At 45.4% G+C, this 21,959-nt stretch overlaps 3 protein-coding genes across 3 annotated transcripts in view; 2 read left to right on the top strand and 1 right to left on the bottom strand.

Annotated features, from left to right (window-relative positions):
• Window positions 1-11,545, top strand: part of USP4 (ubiquitin specific peptidase 4) — a gene marked incomplete at its 5' end in the record, with an annotated part of 38,187 nt that extends 26,642 nt beyond the window's left edge. Inside the window, 9 exons of the mRNA XM_042020202.1 lie at window positions 6,001-6,192; window positions 6,734-6,819; window positions 7,692-7,907; window positions 7,983-8,053; window positions 8,380-8,495; window positions 8,994-9,143; window positions 9,827-9,930; window positions 10,996-11,084; window positions 11,206-11,545. Of these exons, the coding sequence (XP_041876136.1) occupies window positions 6,001-6,192; window positions 6,734-6,819; window positions 7,692-7,907; window positions 7,983-8,053; window positions 8,380-8,495; window positions 8,994-9,143; window positions 9,827-9,930; window positions 10,996-11,084; window positions 11,206-11,307 (1,126 nt within the window). The remainder of the gene's footprint in view (window positions 1-6,000; window positions 6,193-6,733; window positions 6,820-7,691; window positions 7,908-7,982; window positions 8,054-8,379; window positions 8,496-8,993; window positions 9,144-9,826; window positions 9,931-10,995; window positions 11,085-11,205) is intronic.
• Window positions 11,546-14,789: 3,244 nt separating this feature from the next.
• EMC3 (ER membrane protein complex subunit 3) lies at window positions 14,790-20,023 on the bottom strand. The gene is made up of 8 exons (XM_042020214.1): window positions 19,796-20,023; window positions 19,656-19,713; window positions 18,795-18,888; window positions 18,025-18,129; window positions 17,257-17,338; window positions 17,026-17,105; window positions 16,346-16,428; window positions 14,790-15,037 (listed from the first exon to the last, which is right to left on the bottom strand). The coding sequence occupies exons 1-8, from the start codon at window positions 19,948-19,950 to the stop codon at window positions 14,909-14,911; spliced, it is 786 nt and encodes a 261-aa protein (XP_041876148.1). The 5' UTR covers window positions 19,951-20,023; the 3' UTR covers window positions 14,790-14,908.
• Window positions 20,024-20,037: 14 nt separating this feature from the next.
• The window catches only part of FANCD2 (FA complementation group D2), a 36,386-nt gene continuing 34,464 nt past the window's right edge, over window positions 20,038-21,959 (top strand). The window contains exons 1-3 of the mRNA XM_042020192.1: window positions 20,038-20,136; window positions 21,308-21,397; window positions 21,557-21,691. Coding sequence (XP_041876126.1) covers window positions 21,331-21,397; window positions 21,557-21,691 — 202 coding nt within the window. The 5' untranslated portion in view covers window positions 20,038-20,136; window positions 21,308-21,330. The remainder of the gene's footprint in view (window positions 20,137-21,307; window positions 21,398-21,556; window positions 21,692-21,959) is intronic.

The raw sequence follows: 21,959 nt of genomic DNA on the forward strand, positions 1-21,959 counted from the left end.
GTCCTGGCACCTTTTGCAGCGTATGTTCTTAGGTTCTAAATGTTAACCTAGATGTGTTTCAAGTTGACATATGATGCAACCTGGGATATGACTGTGTACCATTAGTTAATTCTTTTTATTCAAGGAAAAGATGTTTCCTAGAATCAAAGTGTCTTGTATTTAGATGATACTTCATGATACTTGCTGTCTCATGTACATGAACTCTTTTTTAATTCATGTTTTATTGATCCTGTCCCTTTTATATACTCACTGTGTGCTCTTATTTCCAAGTAATGTCCGGTGGCGAGACTTCCCCGTGGGAAACTGTAATGTGTACATCTCGCTTCTTGTTTTCAGTAGTTGCAGTTAGATGCTATGTTTCTTTCACTGGTTAGAAAACAAAGGGAAAACTACCCAAACCAGAGTTAAATCAGTACAGCATATTCAGAAATAGATATTTCTTATGTGTATTTCCCCAGAACTTGTGTGCATTCCCCATTGCATTACATTTTGAAATTACAGATGGCTCTGTGGGTCCTATTGGTTTTTGAGGTCTTTTTCTGAAGGATTTTGTTGCCTAGTCTTTGAATTGGGGTGAGCTCACGGGCCTTCTCTTTTGTTCTTCCTGATAGCCACACCAGAGTGAATTCTGAGAGAAGCTGTGATAAACTGAAGACTGCATCCTTCCATTTAAATAATCTTTTTAAAAGGTGTAACAGTTTCCTCACCTGAAAAGCACTCCTCCCTTCCACTGGCAAAAGCAAACCAAGGTTGTTTTAGTAATCATCTGTGGTTGTTTTCTGGACTCTGAGAATCCAAAGAATGAGTGAGTAATGATAGGGCAGTACAAAGCCCCAGGGCTCTGAGTTCATGAGCAGCTGCCATCTGATTGTTCCTTTGTTCCTTGCTCTCATTTGTCCCCCTCTAAACACGACATTGCTCTGAGTCCAGCAGATCTTCCACCTGTGATCATCTTTGTGGCTGTCTCCTGTAACAGAAATCAGTTGTTTCAGTGGTTCTAAAGCTGTAGGATCTGGTTGTAACTTAAACTGGCAGTTCTTGCCTTCTGTACATTTCTTAGCATCATCTTAAGTCTCAGGACTGAAAAAATTTAAATATAAATGTCAGTCTCTTACAGTGTTTCTGCAGGTTTGGTTTGCTGTGATCAGTAGCCAGGCCTGCCTGTGACAACACCACCCCTGTGGTTTCACAGACTTCTGATTTTATTGTATTGTGCACTGGCCAGCTGGCAACACACAATTCAAAATTTGGAAACTCCTAACACTGCAGGAGATATGTGCTCCAGCAGGGCTGTGATTAAAAAAAAAAAATTAAAAAAAAAAATTAAAATCAGTTCTTTTGTACTGGTGTCTTGCTTTTGATATCAGTGTCTGTTGAGTCTCAGCTTGTGATTTGAGTCTCTCTTGGTTTGTTATTGAGGAGATCATGGATTTCCCTGAAGTGCTTGGGTTGGAAATGTCACTGAGCAGGAGCTCTCACAACACATTGCAGCAGGAATAGAGCAGCTGGAATGGGCCTTGGCTTTTCTGAGCATTTGCTTGACCGAGGATATGGTCTGCAGACTCAGATATTGTAGTCCAGACTGTGCTGTTGGTGAAATTTGGGAAATGTGCAGTATGTGGGATGTATGGAATATTGGGCTTGCACCTTTTATGGGTTATTTCAGTGGTGGAAAAAACTGGGGGGTTTTCCTGTTTTCACATAGGGTTATGAGGGAAGACACATTCAGCCTTCTGGTTTTTGCAGAGCATCTTGGACATCTTGAGATGTGTATTGTGTTTTAATGTGCCACTGAAGTGGTGGGAATGCTGAATCTGGGGGAGTGAGGAAGGGGGCGAGAACTGGACTCCATTTGGAACTTGAGCTGAATGGATTGCAATATGGAAAACAAAGGTGTGCCCTGGATGTCTAAGATACATTTTTCCTCTGAGCTGCTCAGTTTCTAGTTCATCAGTTCTGGTGTATTATCTCACCTGTTGTGCTCTGGGATAGTAAAACCTCAAAAAGAATAAATGCAAATACCAGTGGGCTTCTTGATACTTAGGTGACTTTAAGTAACTTTGCAATGCATCCCAAAATGAACCTGGCACCTTTTACACAAGAGGACAAAACTTTACATTTTCTTTCCCAAGTCAGCTGAAAGGGAAGGAGAATTTGGGAATTTTGAAAATTCTCCAAGCCTGTTCTTTCACAAGGCTTTGCACTTATCTCTTTCTCAACTTGACAGGCTTGGAACTGTCAGGTAGTCCTGGTGCAAGCTGTGTTAATATTTAGCATCAGAGAAGAGCTGAGCTGCAGAAGTGGAGGGCTTTGGTAGAAGCCTTGAAATGATATCAGTGACCTGGCATGCAGGGGCAGTGCAGCCAGAGAATGGTGGGAGTATCCCACTTCTCACAGTGTTGGAAATGATTCTCTCCAAGCATGTTGTTCTGTGGAAGGACAGGGAGGTCTGTGGCAAATGATCAGAAATCACTCCTGTAAAGGTGGTCTGCAAATCAATTTGATGACAGTAGTTCAGTGTTTGTGCTGAATGCTCTCATTGCCCAGGCTAAGCAGAGCACAGCATTCAGCACACAACCCAAACACTTGCTATTTCTTTTCCTCAGGTTCTGGGAAGCCCAGCCCCACTAGGATCTCTGGCTCCTGCTCCAATGTAACCCCCACACATGCACCATGCTGGTGATATCCCATCACCAGGGATCCTGCTGGAGCTTGGAGCCAGCCTACAAGGGCTCAGGTAAGTACCACATGAAAACAAACTCCACAGCCCATTTCAAGGGTATTGCTCTTAGTATTTCTTCTTAGTTCTTAGGAACTAAGAAGAAAAATATTCTGATGGATAAACTAGATACCCCTGTTCTCTTAGCCTGGCTAATGGGGCATATTACATAACATGTAATATGTAAACATGTACATTTTATGTTGATAAAAGTTTCACAAATTGATTTGCAGGTCACCTTTAACCTATAAAAGTGTGCATATTTGAATAGGATCTATTCAGTTTGCCATACGTGCCATGTTTTCTGCCTTCTCTTACAACATGCTGTGTATTACATTTAGATGAGTTCATGGTCTTGAAAAAACATCACTGGCTGCAGAGATGTCAGGTTTATTAATGTGACTGATGCTACAGCAATTATTGAACTGAGTTAATGAGGTCAGCAGACCAGCAGGTCCAGTAGTTTTATACAAAACATTTGAGATGTGTGAGATCTTACAGCAGACTGATCTGTGAAGTTTGTTCACACTTGCTAAAATTGGGGTTTTCTTGTTTGAAATGAGGGTTTGCGTCCTTTCCAAAATGAACTTGTATTTATGTAAGCCTTGTATAAACTTCCTGTGTGAATTCCCTCATCATTTTTAATCTTGTTCCTCTGCAAGACTGGCAAAATCCTTTGACCAGGTTCTACAGGGCAAGCTATCCATTATCTAAGAAAGTTGCATTTGCAGTCTCTTACCTCTTAGTTTACTTTTTTGTGTGTGTTCTGGAATTAAGAAAGAAAGGAAACAGCTTAGGAGCATCTCCTCTTCCTAGAAGAGATCAGAACGTGTGCAGCAGTTTCTCCCAGGTTTCTTCTAATCCTGTGTTTATTCTCATTGTCTGCTTCTGACCCTGTTGTGGTATCTCAGCAGCATCTCTGGGTTGGTGTGCAGTAGTAACCCCTTTCAGGCAGATCTGTTAGGCAGCTTCTGCAGTGGCATTTTTTCCTGCCCTCCTCCATTCTCTTTCAAAATAGACTTCTCGGTTGTTGCTGGAGATTGAATTGTGATCCACATAGTGTTTTGCAGCAGGAGTTAATATCACAGATCCCCACTCCTGTGAGGGAATGTTTCAGTAACATACAACTGATATATTAGCCTGGTGTTAGCTCAGAGTATTTTTTGCTTTCAGTGTCCTTCAGTGTAGCTGCGGTCCTTCATAGCTTTTCATCCTTCTGTGGTTAACTTTATTGTGCAATGGAACAAAAGTTACCTCGTTGCTCACTGCCTCCTTTCTGAATTGAAACTACAGACCTGAACCTTCATAATGCTGATAAGGACTGGTCAACTCCTACCGTATTGCTTAGCAGTTTCCAGACACTTTCCTGAGTTGTCATGAGTTATAAAGGCAATCAGCCAGTATCTAGCAGTGTGGCAGCAGCTGAACTAATGTTTCTGACTTCTAAAACTGTGTTATGTAGTCTGGAGTGGCATCATCTTCATGTTCTATTACTTCAATTAAGTTGTAATATACAGAATTATGGGGTATCGTCCAGCAATTCCCAGTATCAGCTCTACAGCCTTCCTTACACTGTACATAAAATACTTTGGGTTTGGTTCTTTTTTCCAAGGGATAGCTGTTGCTATGATCATATGATCTCCTGATCATAAAGGTGACAGATCTTGATCCTGATACATCTGCTTTTAGTACAAGTATGTAAAAGGTGTTCTGAGGTGGGGTGGGTAGAGGGGTACTTGAGTAACCAGATGTGTTGTGGTGAGAAGTGTGTGAGATGCTCTCTGCAGAGTGTTATAGGGTGCTGCATGCTGGTTGTTTGTGATGGATGACCCCTGCCTGTGGGAAGAGTCATGGGCTGGGCTTCATTCAGGTGCATGAGGGTGGAGTGTAAATGGGGCTTCATTAATTGCTGCTTGCAGAGCACAGTGTAGGTGGTGTGAGAGGAGTCACAGGAGTGTCATGCACTGATCTGTGTTATAGGAGTCCAATTTAAGATTCTCATAGGACCTGGAGTTAATCCCAGATATATTCCGGGACTGAGTATGGCCTTTTGTGGTTTAAACAGTACTAAGTGAAATAATTCATCTCTTTGTTGTGTTGTTTCTCAGGAAACTTTAGGAGGTGTGAACTGTATGCAGTGCTGGTGTCCAGCTGAGTAGCATTGACAACTTAGAAAACCTCAACAGCTGCTGGTGTTGGACTCTCTTGTGCTGACTCTGTGCTCTTGTGTTCTTGGTGGGCTGGGACTCTCTGGAAGGATTTTTTCCTTCATGTACTCTACTGACTCAGTGCAAGCCCCAAGCTGGGATCCTTTTTTGTTTTAGTAGGATGAAGTAGAATGACAGCTCTGAAATTTGTTCTCCTCCCTGCTCTGAACACAGGAATAAAAAATGTTTCTCAGCTCTTAAGACAAGGGAAGTGGCTTGTTTAATGTCAGAGAATTGTTAGGAGTTTGGTGCATTCAGATATGCGATTGTGGTCTCGGTCATTATGTGTAGTGACATCTTTGATGAAGTCTTTCTTTCTCTTTCAGTTTTAAGATAAATGTGGGACAGGTGACTCACCAAATTAAAGAGCGGTGTGACTTGGCATTCCTGAAAATTAATCTTTTGTAATGAGTAGGCCTGAAGCAAACAGTGTGATAGTGTTGGATCCTGTGGTTTCTTTTGCCTCTGACAGCTGCAAATACCTCATTTGCTGTTTCACCTAGGGCACAAGCTGTGTCACAGTCTCCTCACTGTCCTCTCAGGCTGTTTGTTGTCTTCCAGAATTTTTCTTGTTTGTTTACTGTCCTTGAATTTTTCTGTGAAGCAGATGTTTCCAGACTCTTGGTTTTATGAAACATTAGCTGCTCAGTGATGTGAGTTCAGGCCATAAAACTGTTTGAGAGGCTGGGAGAATGCAAGACCTAAGGTATCAAGAGGATTTCTTTCTCCAAGGGGAACAAACACTGTAAGAGGGATTTCAAAATACATTTAGTATTTTTCACTGGTTGAAGCACTGTGTAGTTGTCAGGGTAATGTCTTGGGAGGTGACTGGTAATAGGGGTTTGAATTAGGAGTAAAGACAGAGGGAAGGTGGCAGTCAAGTCGGTTGCAGGTGTGTGTCCTGTGCCACTGTGAGCCGTGGGGAGTGTTCAGGAAACTGCTCTGTAGCATGAGGCCAGTACAACCCTCTGGTACTGTTGGAGAGACTTGCTGGACTGACTTCACATTGGTCCTACCTGTGCTGTGCTTCTTGGCAGTGGAAATAACCCACTGAAATACCTGTCTTTCAAACAGGTATGAAGTTTGCAAGCCAAGTGAGGATGGCTCAGAGTATGTTACTCTCTCCATTTACTTTCGGGAAAAGACAATGAGGCAATCCAGCAATACTTCAGGGACTGTGCTCTTTGGGCAGCCACTGTTAATATCTGTGCCGAAACACAGGCTCACCGTGGATCACCTGTACACTGTGGTTTTGGAGCAGATCAGGTAAGTCATGGCTGTATCTTTGAATCCTATGCCAAGCTCTAGAGGTCGCTTATTCAATTACATTGTAATAGGATTACTGAATCCTTGTTAACAGGGAGAATTTTCCTTGATTTGTGTGGGATGTATAAACCAGGATTTGCATTGCATTAGTGTCTGGAGGCCCCAGGGACATTTCAAGGTCCTGGTTTTTTGGGTTTTGTAACAGATATTGCTGGCTCAGCCTTGCAAAAGGAGTCAGGAGCAGAACTCAGGGCTTGTTTTCAGGGCTCACAGATGAGGCCACCATGACTTACTTTAGCCTTCTCAATATACAGCCAGTGAAACATGGAACAAGCAATGAGAGCAGAGACTCAGGGAATTGTTGTTTGACTCATTCTGAGGGCTCTTGGTGCTGTCATGTAAATGTAAGTGGTGCTGTACAGGGTGGGTTCTTGTTTGTTGGAGGGGACTGGGCAGCAAGAGCTGATGATAGAGGGGAGTGCTGCTGTTCTGATGCACAGCTGCAGTATGGTTGTGTGTTAAATGTGTCCCTTCTCTTCAGCCGCTATGTGAAACTCCCTCTGGCAGAATACTCCTCACCCTGCCCAGACAGAGGAACCTGCAATGGCTCCAATGGTGTGGTTGAAGGTAAAGCCCTTCACTTTAAGCTTTCTAACAGCATTTGGTTTGTGCTGTGTGTATTTGGCTTTAGCTCTAGCAGGTTATTTCTCCCCCGTGATTTAACCATGCTGTTGTGCTGGGCATCTGTGTGGTACAGGGAGAATCTTGTAGACCATTTCCTTCCTAGGGAGATCAGATGTGCATAAGCAGCAGCTGGAGAACAAAGTGTGGATGTGCATTCATCCTGACCAGTGTTAGGGAAGTCCTTGCTTACTCAAGGTGTTCAGAGGCAGCCCTTCCTGATATGCCCTTTGGTGATGAAAACTGGCCTGTTAGGTCACAAAGACACATTGTGGAGAAATTTTTCTGTTGGAGGGCATAGAATCACAGTCTCATTCCTAGGCTAGATGCTCCCTAGGAAGCTTTTAATGCTGATGGCAAATGCATGTTTCCCTTTCCTGTTTGAAATTATTCACTTGTGTAGCCCTGAGGGTAATAGCTGGAATAAGTTAAATGGGGAAAAAAACCTGCCAATTTTCTCCTAAGAATGGAAATAACTTTTCTGGCAACTTACATATTCCTTTCTGTGAAGGCACCCAGCTGCAGCCTTGCTGATTCTCTCTTGGGGTTGCTTCTTAGGGTGTGCTGTCAGAAGGTGTCATTGTTAACCTACTGCGAACTGAGCGCTCTCCTAAACTGGCATCTGCTAAAGGGAAGAATACAGCTTCAGATGGAGTGGTTAGCAAGCAGAGGTTTCTTTTTCTGTGTGCCTTTTCATTGCTTTCCACGTAACTGGTGTGTGTTGTACAGGCTGATGCAAACAGCTGTCCATGGGAGGTGTCAGGCCAAACTTTCACTGAAACCCTGTAATACTGTCCTTGTTGGAAATTTTTTTCCAGGTGACATTGAAGAGATGGAGCATCAGGATGGCGGAGAGGAAGGCAAGGAAAAGCTGACAGAAGTTGATCCCTGCCATTCTGAGGGTTGTATGCAAGTGGAGTCAGCAAGAGACCTGCAGCCTTGCAAGAAACAGCATTTCACTTTTAGCCTTGTGAATTCCTCTGGGACCTCGGAGATAAACTCCATTGTTGAAGGAAAAATCTTAAAACTGAATGGTAATTATTTTCTTGCTGGTTTTTTTTCTTCCTTCTTTTTACACCTGTGCAATAAATGTTTCTTCTTTCTTGTAGCTTTTGCTGCAGTTGCTATTGACTGGGATTCTGAGACACGGAGGTTGCTTTATGATGAACAGGAGGCACAGGTTGTAGTATGGTCTTTTCATAAGTAATCTATGTTTAAACTTGCATGATATTTAAAAGGTGACAGTAAACAGTGTTCTGCTGGGTCATCTTTTGTAACAGAATAAGCTGTTTTTACTCTCATGATAAATCTCTAAACCCAAGTGAGGACGTATATTTTCTCTTATGGACTATTTAGCACAAGAAAGGAGTGGCTGGAAGCTGGAGAGGATTGTCTGGGTGGGGAAGGAGGTGCAGAAATAGGCAGTGTGGGGAAAGTGAGCATGTAATTTCTCGATGTCAGGGATTACAGAGTACATGGAATTGAATAAAGCATCTCTTTCACTAGGCATTTGAAAAACATGGAAGCATGCTACAGCCACAGAAGAAGAAGGCTGTAGTAGCCCTCAGAGATTGCATAGAGCTCTTCACTACTATGGAAACACTTGGTGAACATGACCCGTGGTAAGAACCTCTGCCTGCCTACCTTGTCTACCATAAAATGCCTAAGTGTTTGAATTTCCATGATTTGTAATGGGATTCTTACACTTTCCCAGGTCTGTCCTTTTGTCCTCATCTTTGAGAAGTCTATCAGATCTGTATTAAGGCATTGACTCAATAGGCTGTGGACATGGGTTAATAAAGAGTATTTGCTTCCTGCCCGTATTTAAGGAAGAAAATGTCAGTGGGAATGTAGCTTCCAACGATCAAGCTATTTTCAAAAGTTATTTTTTGTACAACGTGCAGTTAACATACTTGCCATAGGACATTTTGCCTATAAAGTGAAAGCAAATTGGAGTTTGGAATTCCCTGAGGCAGTGTGCTCACCTGCATATTCCACAGGCAATGTGCCTTCTGTAAGGCAGGGACTGCACTTGTGCTAGTGAGGCATCTTTAATGGAAGGCCAGAAGCTTTTCTTCTAATGCAGTCATTAATTTCCTTGCTTGTTACTCCTTCCTCAGGTACTGCCCTAACTGTAAGAAGCATCAACAGGCCACGAAGAAGTTTGACTTGTGGTCTTTGCCCAGGATTTTGGTGGTACATTTAAAACGCTTCTCCTACAACAGATACTGGAGGGATAAACTTGACACTGTTGTGGAATTCCCCATCAGGTAGGATTCTTCCCTCAAGTTAGGAAGAACTTGAAGAACTTGGTCAGGAAAGAGGTACTTCTGATGTTTCTGTTGGCTGGGCTTGCTGTTAAAGCTGTCGCTGGAACAGGTGTTTTCTGGGTTTGAACTGGACAACTGGCGTGAGTTGAGAGGGGTTAGTATTTTGGGGGGTGGTTTTTGTTAATACTGTTCAGTTTTATACCTCAGTTTTATATCTCAAAGAGCATTAGTTAACTAGCAGGTGCTGTTTCTTCTAAAATTTGGTTAAGCCCATGTGATTCAACCAAGAGAACTTCTGTAGCAATTTGAGCAAATTTTTTGGGCAGAGCTGCACTTGTAGTGCTGGGTATTGCACCAGTACAAGACAAAAGCCTGCCTTGTCCCTCTGCTTCTGCTTGCCAGCATCCTCCTGTGGGATGAAGCATATCCCTTACTGTTCCTATCTCACTCTTCATGCCTACACAGGGACACTCCAAACTGTGTTTTATTCAACACCTCCCTCTAAACCTTCTGGCAGTGCTTGGTGTGTTTGTCAGGACCTGCCCTGTGTGGGAGGGGTAACAAGTCTGGTCTTCCCACTAACCACACCTGGCTCCTGAGCAGCAGAGCAGCACTGGTGCCATGCTTCAGTTCCTAAAAAGTGATGGTTATGGGTGTACTGATAGGTTTGTGTTTCCTTCCAGGGGTTTGAACATGTCCGAGTTTGTCTGCGACCCAAGAGCAGGCTCATACGTGTATGACCTCATTGCAGTTTCCAATCACTATGGAGCCATGGGAGTGGGCCACTGTGAGTAACTGCTGCTGTTGTCCTTTGTGTGCAAGGAAACGTGGCAGAGGGGTCATGGGAGGGCTCTGCATTGGGACTCCTGCAATAGCCCTCACCAAAGGTATCTAGTCCAAAGCTTACCTGTGTTCTGTGTGCAGGCGAGTATCATATTGGGATCCTGTTAGGATATGGAGGGCAGATAGGTAGCAGCACTTTGGCCTGAGGTCTGACTGATGCCTGTGGGACCCTGGTTTAGCTGTCATTAGTTTTTGTGATGGTGTTCTCCAGTTTATGAGTGGAGTCAAGATTTATCAATGCTGAACTGAAAATTGAGACACTGGCTGACCATAGAATGTCTCCACCTTTGCATTGATAAGGACTGACATAGGGAAAATGTCATTTCACCAGGAGAAAAACTCATTTATATTCAAGTTTGATACATGATGAGTCTGTGTTTTCTGTCACTGGTTTTGCTGCAGCATAGATGAAAAGTGTCTGTAGGTGAGTTTGCTGTATCAGGTGTCCGTGCAGAGCCATGCTGTAGGTAACACTTGTAAAACCACCCAGAAGCAATTTACCCAGAGAGGATGATGAACTCCTGAAGGGAGCTGAAGGGCACATGTTCTGAGGTTGGAGATCACAGTCACAGAACTCTTGGCTTGAACAGATGTTGAGGGACTTGTAACTTCCATCTTGAGTGAGAACTCTTGCAAGTGCTAGATCAGATTCCCTCAGCAGCAGAAAACTTCTCTTTCAAGTGAAAATGCAGTCTTAAACTGTGTGTGTTTGGGAAAGCTCTGACTCAAGGGCAGTGAACAAAGCCTACTACTGTTTTTCCCTAAGTTTCTTTTCCATGTGTCTCAGCTGTTAGGGATAAGCCTGGTATATGGAACCTGGTTCTAGACTAGCTGGGCCAGCGAGCACATTGTAGAAGATGTTCATGCTGGTTGACTAGGCTTGGGGTAGGTAATGCCAAAGCTGGCCCCTGGCCTCCCATGCACACGTGGTTGGAGTCCTGAGTGTCCCAGGTGTGCCTTCCCTGCCGGCCTTCCCCAGAATGCTGAGCTGCAGTTTCTCCCCCGACAGACACTGCCTACGCAAAGAACAAGGTGAACGACAAGTGGTACTACTTTGATGACAGCAGCGTCTCTGTGGCTTCAGAAGACCAAATAGTGGTGAGTATTTGGCTTGAGGCTGTTCCAGGTCTTTGCTGAAAGTGTGGTTCCCTGCTTTGGGCATGACATTCCAGCCAAGCTGTGTGGATGGTTTCAGATGGGTTTTCTTTTTGTTCGGTAGACAAAGGCTGCATATGTGCTGTTCTATCAGCGCCGAAACAGTGAGGAACATTCTGCCCCCTCTGCTCCCCAAGAAGAGTGTGATGGCATGGACACCAACTAAGCACCACCTCCAGCACTCGGCCACCATGGTAGTAGTTACTCTTGTAAAGCAATGCCTGAGGCGCCTGAAAATTTTTCTTCCTTCTGTAGGGGTCAAGCAGAAAATCAAGCACTGAAAGATTCAGTGCTGGGGGTTGCAGAATAGCACCGAAGAGCCAGGACTAGGTGCTGACACTTGGGTATTTAGAGGCCAAAAATAATATATATTGGAGCTTCAATAAAGTTCTTTTTAAAATCTGGCTGAGCTGTGTGGCTAGAGGCAGGGGTTGGGACTGTGGTTCTTGGGCTGAGGGTTGTAGCTGAGGTTGGGAGAGGACAGCCTGAGCTGGAGGCCAGGCACAGCTGAGCCTTGCAGGGGCCCATGGAGGAGAATGGTGGGTACGATTCTGTGAATCGGCATTGGGGCTTCCTGCCAACTCTTCTGGTGTTGCTGTTGGGCCCTGCCTGTGTCAGGGAGGCCTCCTGCACTCTTTCTGGAGCTTGGTTCAAATCTTTGTACATCTGGTCTGTTGCAGTCTCTGCCGCTGTACCTTGGTCCCCCTGGCAAAGCAACAAAAGTTTCTCTTGCTTGCATCCTTCCACTGATAGGTTTGAGGCTCTCCTGGGCAGTTTTGACTCAGCATTTTTGATGTGAACACTGAATCCAGTGATGCAGGAATCTTGGCCAGAAGTGAATCATACCTACCTATGGTGTGGCATATGTGCAGGCTGATCCCCATGGAGATGCAGGATACAGCTGCTCTGGCTCCTGTTCTTCTGCAGAGAAAGTAACATCCCTAACACCGATGATTTCTTGTCCTTTCCATCTCCTACACCCCTCGCTTCCAGGCTGCTCTGTAAGCACTTTTCTGCTGCCAGCATTTCTCCTATGGTTTGTGCAGTGACAACATTTTTATCCTTTTTTTGCTCATTTATGTCTCCAGCCAAGCTCAGCACTGTGTCCCCAGAGCTGTCACCTGTAAGGGTGACAGCTCAATGCAATGGATTGTGTGAGCTTTCAGCCTTTTCTCTTGCAACTTTGGTTTTTTTGGACTGCTCTTTCAGCCCTCTTCCATCCTTGAGTGCTGCCTTCTATATTTTCACCTGATCACCTTCTGGGGGCTGCAGGTGTGATAGTCCTGTCCCAGGTCCTGTTTGCCTCTGCTGTTCAATGGTTCTGCTCCATCCTTTTGGCACAACTGGCAAATGCTCTTCCTTCTGTCCTCCTTTACTGTCTGTGTTGCTTTTAGGACTTGAGTCCAGCTTTCTTCTTGAAAAGAGACTCCTGTGAGTCTCACTGGAGAGCTGGTCTTCCATGTGAAAAATGGGAAAAAATTCCAGACCCTTAGCCTGTATTTTTTAGGGGAAGATCTAGCTCAAGGTAGTGAACCAAACCGGGAGGGTTTTTGCTTCCTGGATCTGAGTGTGTTGGCAGAATAAAGGGTTGAGACTGGCTATCATCTGTTTTTTGTTCCCCCTGGAATATGTGCTTGCAGCCACTGTGGCTTCAGTGCTGACCATCACCACCTCTTCTGGTGGTCAGCAGTGCTCATCCATTTAACTCCAAACTTGCCAGCTCAGCCCCACCTTTCTGCAGCTCCTGGCAACAGGCCCTGTAGGACATCACAGTGTGCCTGTCCCTGCATCCTGGGAGGGCAGCACCAGGAAACCCTTTGCCAGGGCACTGGGAAGTGATGGAGAGGAGGAGGGGGCATTGTCTCTAGCCAGCATGCTACTGATGTGATTCTCCTTTGTGGAATTTTGCTTTCAAAGCATTAAAATTTGAATTTTGAGATCACAATTGCTTAGTTGCTTCTGCTGTTTCATTTTTTATTTTTATTTTTGCAACTCTTAATATTGCAATTTTTTTCCTTATTACTGAGGGGAGCATGCAAAAGGCAATTTTTTAAGCTGTAGCACTGCACTGAAATTACTCTAATCAGCATTTTTTTGTTTGTTTTACCCTGAAAGTAAGTCATGTGGGCATTCCAAAATGGGGAATAGAGGAAAGGGAGGACAGCAAAAGACCTTTTTAAAATGAAAATGAAATAGCCTTTGTTCTCCTCCTCGTCTCCCTACCTGTGCTGACACTGAGAAATGCATCCGTGGGGCTCAATCTCAGATGCTGAACAGACTCTGTTGTACTGCAGAACAAGTGGCCCAGCTCTGCTTCCTCTGCCTCTGAGCTGCTGGGCTTTGGCTGGTGTGTGTGTGCTGTAATACCAGACTGTTTTTTAGACTAGCACTTTGTAAGTGGCTGGCTCTGTTGTACAAAGAGGAAAATTAAAGAGTGGTTTGCACTGAAACTGGGTTCTGTTGTATTTTCAGCTTTCATTATGTGGCCTAAGACTGCTGGTTGTGGGGATGCCTGGTGCTCTAGGGGTAATTTGGGCTGGGGGAGGGCAAGTCCTGCAGAGCCAGTGCTGATCTGGGAGAAGATCAGCTGTTGAGGGCACAGTTCTGCACAGCTGAGGCTTCAGTTTGCTCCAGGGTTGCTTTTTCTCCCTGCACTGCTGGGGTTGCTGGTACCTGTGCTCTAGCAAAGCTGTCCTTGCTTTTTTGTGGCACTGGGCAGCCTCAGCTATGGTTTCATCCTTCCTCTTCCTCTGCAGATCCCTGAGAGGTCCTGGTCTTCCTTCTGTCCATTTTCTCCAGGGTATCAGGGCTGCCTGTACCACTGAGGTAGTTGTCCTGCAGTCTCTGTAATTTCCTCCTCAAGGCAACCTGAACACATTTGTGAGAGCAGGCTGGAAAAAGCTGAGGCAGTGCAATGGGCCTGTGTGTGGGATTGTCCCAGTCTTGCAGGCCAAGGTGGGCTGTGAAGCCCTTGTGAGAAGGTTTGAAGTCTTCATGCCACAATTACAGTCTAAGAGCAGAGGAGCTTGATCTCAGCTGGAGCTCCTGAGGGTTAATGAGCTTTAAATGTAGAACAGCAGCTGCTGAGCTTTGCTGTGAAGGGCTGACTCCAAAGCATGGTGTGAAACCCATCATGGGAAGAAGGGAAAGCAAAGGGGCAGCTTCCCTGTTCACTGGGAAGATGATTTGGTGAGAACAGAAAATCAGTGTCACAGTCCTGGCTCAGCTCCTGCTTTGAAGAGGGATGTACAGTTTTACCCTGAGAAAAATTGGTAAAGAATAAAGAATGGGGGAAAAATATAACAGCCCCAGAGTATGGAAGAGCTTCTTTTTACGAAGCGTTTTTCCATATTGGGACTGTTCTCCCTGGGGAAGAGGTCTGAGGAGCTTCTGCAGAAGGACAAGCCAGGAACAGTTGCTCCCTGTTCTCTGCAGTCCAAGGTGGGCAGCTTAAAGCATTCATTATCCCCACCTGGCCCAGTAAATAACAGCCAGGCACCCTTTGGCAACACCCTGCTGTGCATGTGGCAGGCAGGGAGGGGCTGTGTGGGCACTCAGGTGCTTACAAATGGACTTGGGAAGGAATAAATTACTGGGGAAATAGTGTGAGTGTATCCTTGGGGTCAAATCAAAGTGAGGGCACTGCAGTTCTGAACATGATGGTTTTCTTTTATTCTCAGCCTTGCTAAAATACATTATATAGTTTTAGATAACAGATTTCTTTTCAAATAACTTTTACAAGAAGAGACAAAAGCATACTCTCAAATTCAGAAGATGGAGGTCTGAAGTTCTTCCTTAAACATGCCTTCAAAATGGAGGTCTTTTGCCATGAGCTCTTCTTCTACATCTTCTAAGGCCCACTGATGATCTGTCAGTTCTAAGGCTTCCCATTCCGTCTGCATTGGCAGTGAACAGAAGTAGAGAAGGAAAAGCAACACAGGATTAGACAAGAACTACACAAAGCAGTGCTTTCTTTAACAACTGCTACAAACACCAATTTCTATGAAAAACCTGGCAATCCTGTCAACTCTGAAATCAGTGATTTATGCTTAATTAGATGTTAGTTGGTCAATACAAATTGCATCACAGAAATCAGAAAAACTACATTATCTACTTTCTGCCAACCCTTTACCCTTCTGGAACAGTCCACTGCTTCTGTAACAGCCAGCCCTGTTCTGGTGGGTCAAGTGCTTTGCAGTGAGTTAATTCTTTAGTTCAGAGTTACTTGATAACAACAGGTAAAAAGCCAAAAATTTTGCACCTGCTCACAGACTTGTGCACAAAGCCTGCAAAAAAACCATGTCCCATGATGCCCAGCAGAGATTTGTATTTCTTGGCCAGAACATTTGTGCAATATGGGCTTTTCCCTTTTTGTTTCTGCTGGAGCATGCTGTGGGTTTAGGTCCCTGCAAGGCTGAATGGCAGAAGTGCTGCAGAGAGCCAATACTGGGTGGGAGTCAGTACCGACTGGAATTGCACCTCGGTGCTGACTGTGACAGAACACCCACTGCTCCAGCACTGCTGCCAACTGCAGCCATGCTCATCTCTGGCTGAGCCTCTGCCTGGGTGGTGTGGGATTTTTTAACCAGGAAGGTTACTGAAAACAAACTGCAGGAGCAGACCATCCCACCTTCCCAGGCAGCAGGTTATGTGTGGCTAAACCTCTTCTGCAGTACGTAAAAACAGAAACCGGGTCTGTCCTTTGTGCATAAACCTGGGCTGTGAAAGGCAGAGGCAGGCTAACAAGCAAGTGCCTATGGAAAGTGCTTTAGGAGAATTTCAAGACAGTCAAATCCTGTGGATTTTCCACTGAACTGACTTGCTTACTTGATTCTCTTACCCAAGTTCCATCAGGTGCCTGCTGGACTCATGCTCAGCTGCACTATTAACAACTTTTGCAGAGCCAGTTTCTGCTTTGGAACTATATCTCAAGGTAAAAAAAACCCCTTCCTCAGCAAAAGCAGAGGATGGGACATAAATTCAGCTTTTGTACTGGGAATGACTGATCTGTCAGGTTTACTGCAGGGTATTCGGGCTCTGCCAGACCCAGAGCAACTCCCACAGCATTCATAAGCTGTCAGCTCTAATTTTAGGAACAGGAATCCAGAGCAATTCCCTTACCTGACACAGGGAGAGGATGAGTTACATGCAGCCTACGACCCTGCAAGCTCACACAAACAGGAATGCAGGTGGGAATACTGTACCTTAAATGCTTTGTTGGTATCTGCTGGCATGGCCATTGCTGCCCCTGTCATTTGTTCTTGCATCACCCTGGACTGATCTGCAGCTAGAAATGAGAAATGAGAGGTTGATTTGTGTGTTACTAAACAGCATTCCCTGGAGCATGGTGCCACTGGGAAGGTTTTTATCTATAGATGAGAACATTGCAGCAACACCCAAAATGCAATACTGCTGTGCCAGAAGGAGTCCTGACAAGACATCTTGCTCCCACCTGCTACATCTTAGCCAGATTTACATAAAATATGCAGAAAAGTTGAGGAAAATAGTTTTCTACATTCCCAATGCACATCTGTCCGGCCCCACATCCAACACTGAGAAATCTTTACAGTTTTTCTTAAATAAATAATACAGAGAATAGAAATAAAACAAGCCTGAGCACAAAAGTTTTGCACGCTGATCTGATGGGGAAGAAAGCCTGGGCTAACAACCATGGAAGTTTATGAGCCAGTGTCTGGTGCAGGAGATTTGGGTACTTGTTGCAGGTGCTGTCAAACCTAGCCCAGGGAGAGTAAATAATCTCACCAAAAGGAGAAAGGCATTCAAGAGCTTTTTGCCTGGAAACTTAGAAATCTTTTCCCCAGCCTCCCTCAGATGACGCCCCTTGGAAGGAGAAGCCAGTTCCCAGAAATGACAAGCGCCTCACCATTATCTTGGCCCAGGATGAGAGTATAAATGCTTCTGAGTCCAAACACATTCAAGAAGTACCAGGAAGCAGAGCTCACCCTGACAAATCAGAACAAGCACGGCTGTTGTCAGTTCAAAGCTGGCACATGACCTCATTCCAGCAGCACACACAGACCATCCAAGGGTTATTAACACATTCAGCATTTTCCAAGTGGGAATTGGACCTTGCTTGTTGAGGACAGCGGCTTACCAGGACGCGTCTAAAGTGAGCAGCTCAATTCCCTGCTGCAACATTGGCTTAAAACGCAGCGTCAGAGGAAACGGGACCTTTGCTGCAGGATAGAGAAGAAAAAAAGCCCAGCTTCACAAAGTGACACTGCACAACTGCAAAGCACAGGGCAAAGTGAGCAGGTAGTTCTTTTATTACATCTAATGTAGTCTGAGTGCAACGTGCACAATAAAAAGTTAATTTGGATTTTTGAAAAAGCTGCAGTTCTGTATTCATTTTAATATGAAAAGGCTTTCTGAAACTATCAAATGACCAAACCCTCACACATATTACTTCAGTGACTGTGAAAGGGAATGTCTCTTGTTAAAGAAACAGTTATCACATAAACAGTAGGAAAAAAACCCCAGAACTACGAATTTAAGTAAGTATTTTTGATGTGTACACTCCACACAGTAACCAAGTCCCTAGACAGGTTCAGAGGAAAATCCACTGTATCAACCTGAAGTTTAGGCAGTTTTAATAAAACACTGGTTTTGTCACTACAGTTGTTCCCGAGCTATTTTCTTTGAGACCATGACCAATACTTTGAAAACAATTTCTCCTCCCCCTTTGCAATGAGACAGCCAAATCTGTGCAGTTCATGGAGTGAAGAGCAGCAGTGCCACAAGCCTAATTTATGCTGCTTCTAACTGACTGCTCTCAGGTTGAGGAGAAAATCTCTGATGCAGCTTAGACCCTCAAGGTCTTCTTCAGAAACACAGCCAAACCCATCTTATTCCAGACACTTACTTGTGACAAATCCTGAAAATGTCATGTTGATCCAACCACCAATGAGGATCATAGGCAGAACATTGGTTACATTCCCTTTCATCATATCTGTCAGCATGGTAGGATCTGCAAATCATAGATGGGATGTGAAGTGGCAGCATATCACAATAAAGAGAAACAAGTCATTATGTGTCAGCTAATTTAATTAAGAAACTGCATGAGACAACAGTCCTATCCCAGTATCTATAATTTTCTATTGTTGACAATACTTTGCAAAATGAGATGAGCAGCCAGTGTTCTGGTGGCTGCTGCCACAGGGGTGTTGTGTTCTGTGCTGTGTCTGACCCCATCCCTTGCCCCAGATCTCTGAACTTGCTTGACCGCTCTGTGAGCTGACCTGGGTAGAAGAAGGACAACAAATTCCTATTTTGCTGTATACATTACTTAAAAATTAAATTGCTTTGGAGAAGATCATGCAGGAGCTGGAGCAAAACACTGGCAAAAGGAGTCGAGTGAGAGCAGGACTTCCCATGCCTGGATACCCTGAGGAGGTCAGGTCTCCTGAGATGCTGCAAGCAGCTCAGAGCTGAAGTTGAGCAACATGAAGTGGCCTAATGTGTTGTTACCCAAGAGAGGGATCTCACTCCTGCCCCCCGTCCCCAATACCCAGCTGAACAGTCCCACCCCTCCCTCACCCTGCCTGAGCTCCCTGCAAAGCTGATTCACCTTCCACCCTCGGCAGACACTGACAGGTTTTTCTACCTGGCTGCAGTTAGGGTACCTTAACATACCTGTCATTGGTGAAGGAGGCACTACCTTTCTTTTTGTTTTCTTAAAAAATCCATCCTCGGGGTTATTAAAAAAATATTTCCGGGACAGAAAAGACTGAAAACAGAAAAAGACAATGCCAACACCGTAAGAAGCAGAAGGACAGAAGCATTAGTTCTTGCTCAGACATTCAGACATCTTGTGAGTTCTTTCACAACACACCTTTCTTGGATAGCTGCCTCACTGCCCATGTGTTCTAAAGCTCCTCACGTTTCTCTGCATCCAGAGTACCAGATCTCTGGCTTTTTGAAATTTTTGAACAAATTATAAGAGTTCTCTGAAGAAAAATCCATGTTAATTAAAGAGCTTCTAGTGTTTTGTGCAAATTCTTTGTGCAGGTTGAGCACCAATTCTGATACATGGAACACTTTCACTCTCCCAGCTGACCTCTGGATTTCACAAAACACACACTTGGTACCAACACAGCCAACATGAGTGATGGACTTAGTTTAGCAAACATTTCAGCTGACATTGTATGCCCACCTCGTTATCCCAGGCTTGTATTCCATCCCTGTGTGCTTGCTAGCAGATATTAAACACGACAGTTTGGAGGCACATCTCATGTCAGCATGCAGTTAAAACACCGAGCAGTGACAGCTAACATAAATGTCAGGGAAAAGACATATACAGCGGTCCTGTGTCCAAGATTCCTAAAATCTGCACTCCTGGACACTGCCCTGGCCCAGGGGTGACCCGGCAGCGTCCGACCCCGCGGGCCCTTGTGGGCTCTGCTCGTCCCGCGGCACTGCCCGGACAGAGCCCCGCGCTTTGTGCTGCTTTCCCAGTCACCCTCTTTGTAAAGCCCCAACCGCGCAGCTCCGTACCTGCTTTGGAATGTATTTTCCATTTTCCCGAAGGACTCTGCTCCGGATCAGGACTTGGCTGGAAGAGAGACACGTGGCATTAGCGGGCCGGGCCGGGCCGGGGGCAGCGAGGGGCGGGCGGGGGTGAGGCGGGCCCTGACCTGTCGGACACCTGCTCCTGCGTGAGGCGCTTGTCGCTCTGGAGCAGGATGGACACGTAGTGCCGGATCATGCCCACGAAGAAAGTGATGAAGACGATGGGCAGCACCACCCATAGCCGGATGTTGGAGTCCAGCAGCAGCTCGGGCTCGCTCATCGCGGCGGTGCCGCCTCGGGCCCGGCTCCGGCCGACCCCGGGCCGCCGCCGCACGCCCCGTTTCCGCTTCCGCTGCCGGCACCGACCCTTCCGCCGCCGGCGGAACGGCGTCAGCGCGCGCCGCTGGCGGGAAACTCGAGCGCGAGTGGCGGGAGCGCCGTGAGGGGACCCGCGGGGCGAGAGACGGTGAGGGGACAGTGGGGTGTCCTGTCCTGCCCGGAGGGACGGGAGGTGGGCTCGGCTCAGCTCAGCTCAGGTGAGGTGCGCTGAGCTGAGCTGAGGTGAAACGGCCGCCTCAGGCGCTGGCCAGCTTTTGGCAGTGGGTGCGATGGAGAAGGGGCTCTCCGGTGGCGGCACAGCCCACCTGGCTGGGCTGTCAGGCTGCGCCTCGCACCCAGAACAGAATCACAGCATTGTTAGGGTTGGAAGGGAGCTGTGGAGATCACCCAGTCCAACCCCTCTGTAAACGCAGGGTCACCCAGAGCAGGTGACACAAGAACGCGTCCAGGTGGGTTTGGAATATCTGCAGAGACGGAGACTCCACGCCTTTCCTGGGCAGCAGTTCCAGTGCTCTGCCATCCACAGCCTAAAGTTTTTGTTGAGGTGAAACTTCTTGTGTTTTAGTTTTGGCCACTGCTCCTTACCCTGTCACTGGACACCACTGAAGAGAGTCCGGCACCATCCTCTTTCAGAGGCACCTGCCTTTCAGATACTTATACACCTAAAACAGCTGTGAAAGGCTCATTGCACATTTGTTTTTTAACTGTTCCACTTCCATGCTGATACTTAAGTAACTCATTTTACTAGCCTCTGCCAAGATGCACACACATCTTTTTTTAATAACCTTTAAGTTTTAAAGGTGAGTCAAGATTTTTTTTTTCTTTTTAATCGTTGTCACCCCCCGAAAGAGGATGGGTTAGATGGAGGTTTGTGCTGACAGAGCTCATTGGCCTGGTTAGGGACACGAACAGGGTCAGTTAATGTGGTTGGGCTCATGAACACTCAACTGTGAGTCCTTTGTTGCTTTGTCCAGGCATGTGGAGAGGGTCTTGAGTTTAGTTTAGTGGATGCAATCTCATAGTTGCTCACTTTGCCCAGTGTTTGAATAAAACCCCAAACCTTGTTTTATGAGGAATTGCATTTTAGAAAAAGTGATGTATTGTGCTATTTAAATATGACAAGCTCTAAAATTTCAACCTGCACAGCAGAAAAATGTGGTGTGATACTGGTTACCCAGGCAATCTTTCTTTGAGCACTCTCAGTTTGTGTTGCATTCTCTTTTGCTATTCACTAATACATTCTAGATCTGCTTAAAAAGAGATTAATTAAACACTTGTCTTTTTCCTGCATTTTTTAGGCAACAACAAAGGTTTTGTTACCATGGTTTCAAAAAGGAAATTGTCGAAAGTTGATCCCTCTGAAGAGAGCTGCAAGACAGACTTGCCAAGTAGGTGCTTGGGTATCATCTTACTGGGGTGGAGACCCACTATTAGAGGCAGCAGCTCCCAAGCAGGGACAAGGCCAAAATGGCAGTTTTGATAACTTAAATGTTAATGACACTGTTGATTTTTTTATATATTTGATGTAGCATGTTTTGTTTTCTCAGAAACTAAGAAGTCACGGATTTCTGATAAGGAAAACGCCTCTGCCTTCTGTGGATTGGAGAATGAGGGAGTCTTTGAAGAGCTCCTTAGGACATCAGGAATTGTGCTGAAAGCTGGGGAGGGACAGAATGAAATAGGTACGAGTTTAACACTTGCTCTTTCTGCTTTTAGATCAAAACCTGCAAGGATGGCTGGTACAAAGTACCAGTGTGTTTTACTTGCAGGACAAAAGCGCTTGAGCTAGCTTGTTTCAAAGTTCAAGCAAACCTTCATCTGGCCTCTTATTTATTATATACCTCTTGCTCCTGCTGAATTCAGTGCATCACCTAAACTCATTATACCAGCTCTTTGGGTGTAGACATGCTAAGTCTAAGGGCTTCTGAAAGATTCTTGGAGGTATATAGA

The sequence above is a fragment of the Corvus kubaryi genome, unplaced genomic scaffold (assembly GCF_017639235.1).
Source record: "Corvus kubaryi isolate FWS band 111438036 unplaced genomic scaffold, C.kubaryi_AGA036_p1.0 124, whole genome shotgun sequence".
NCBI classification, from domain to species: Eukaryota; Metazoa; Chordata; class Aves; order Passeriformes; family Corvidae; genus Corvus; species Corvus kubaryi.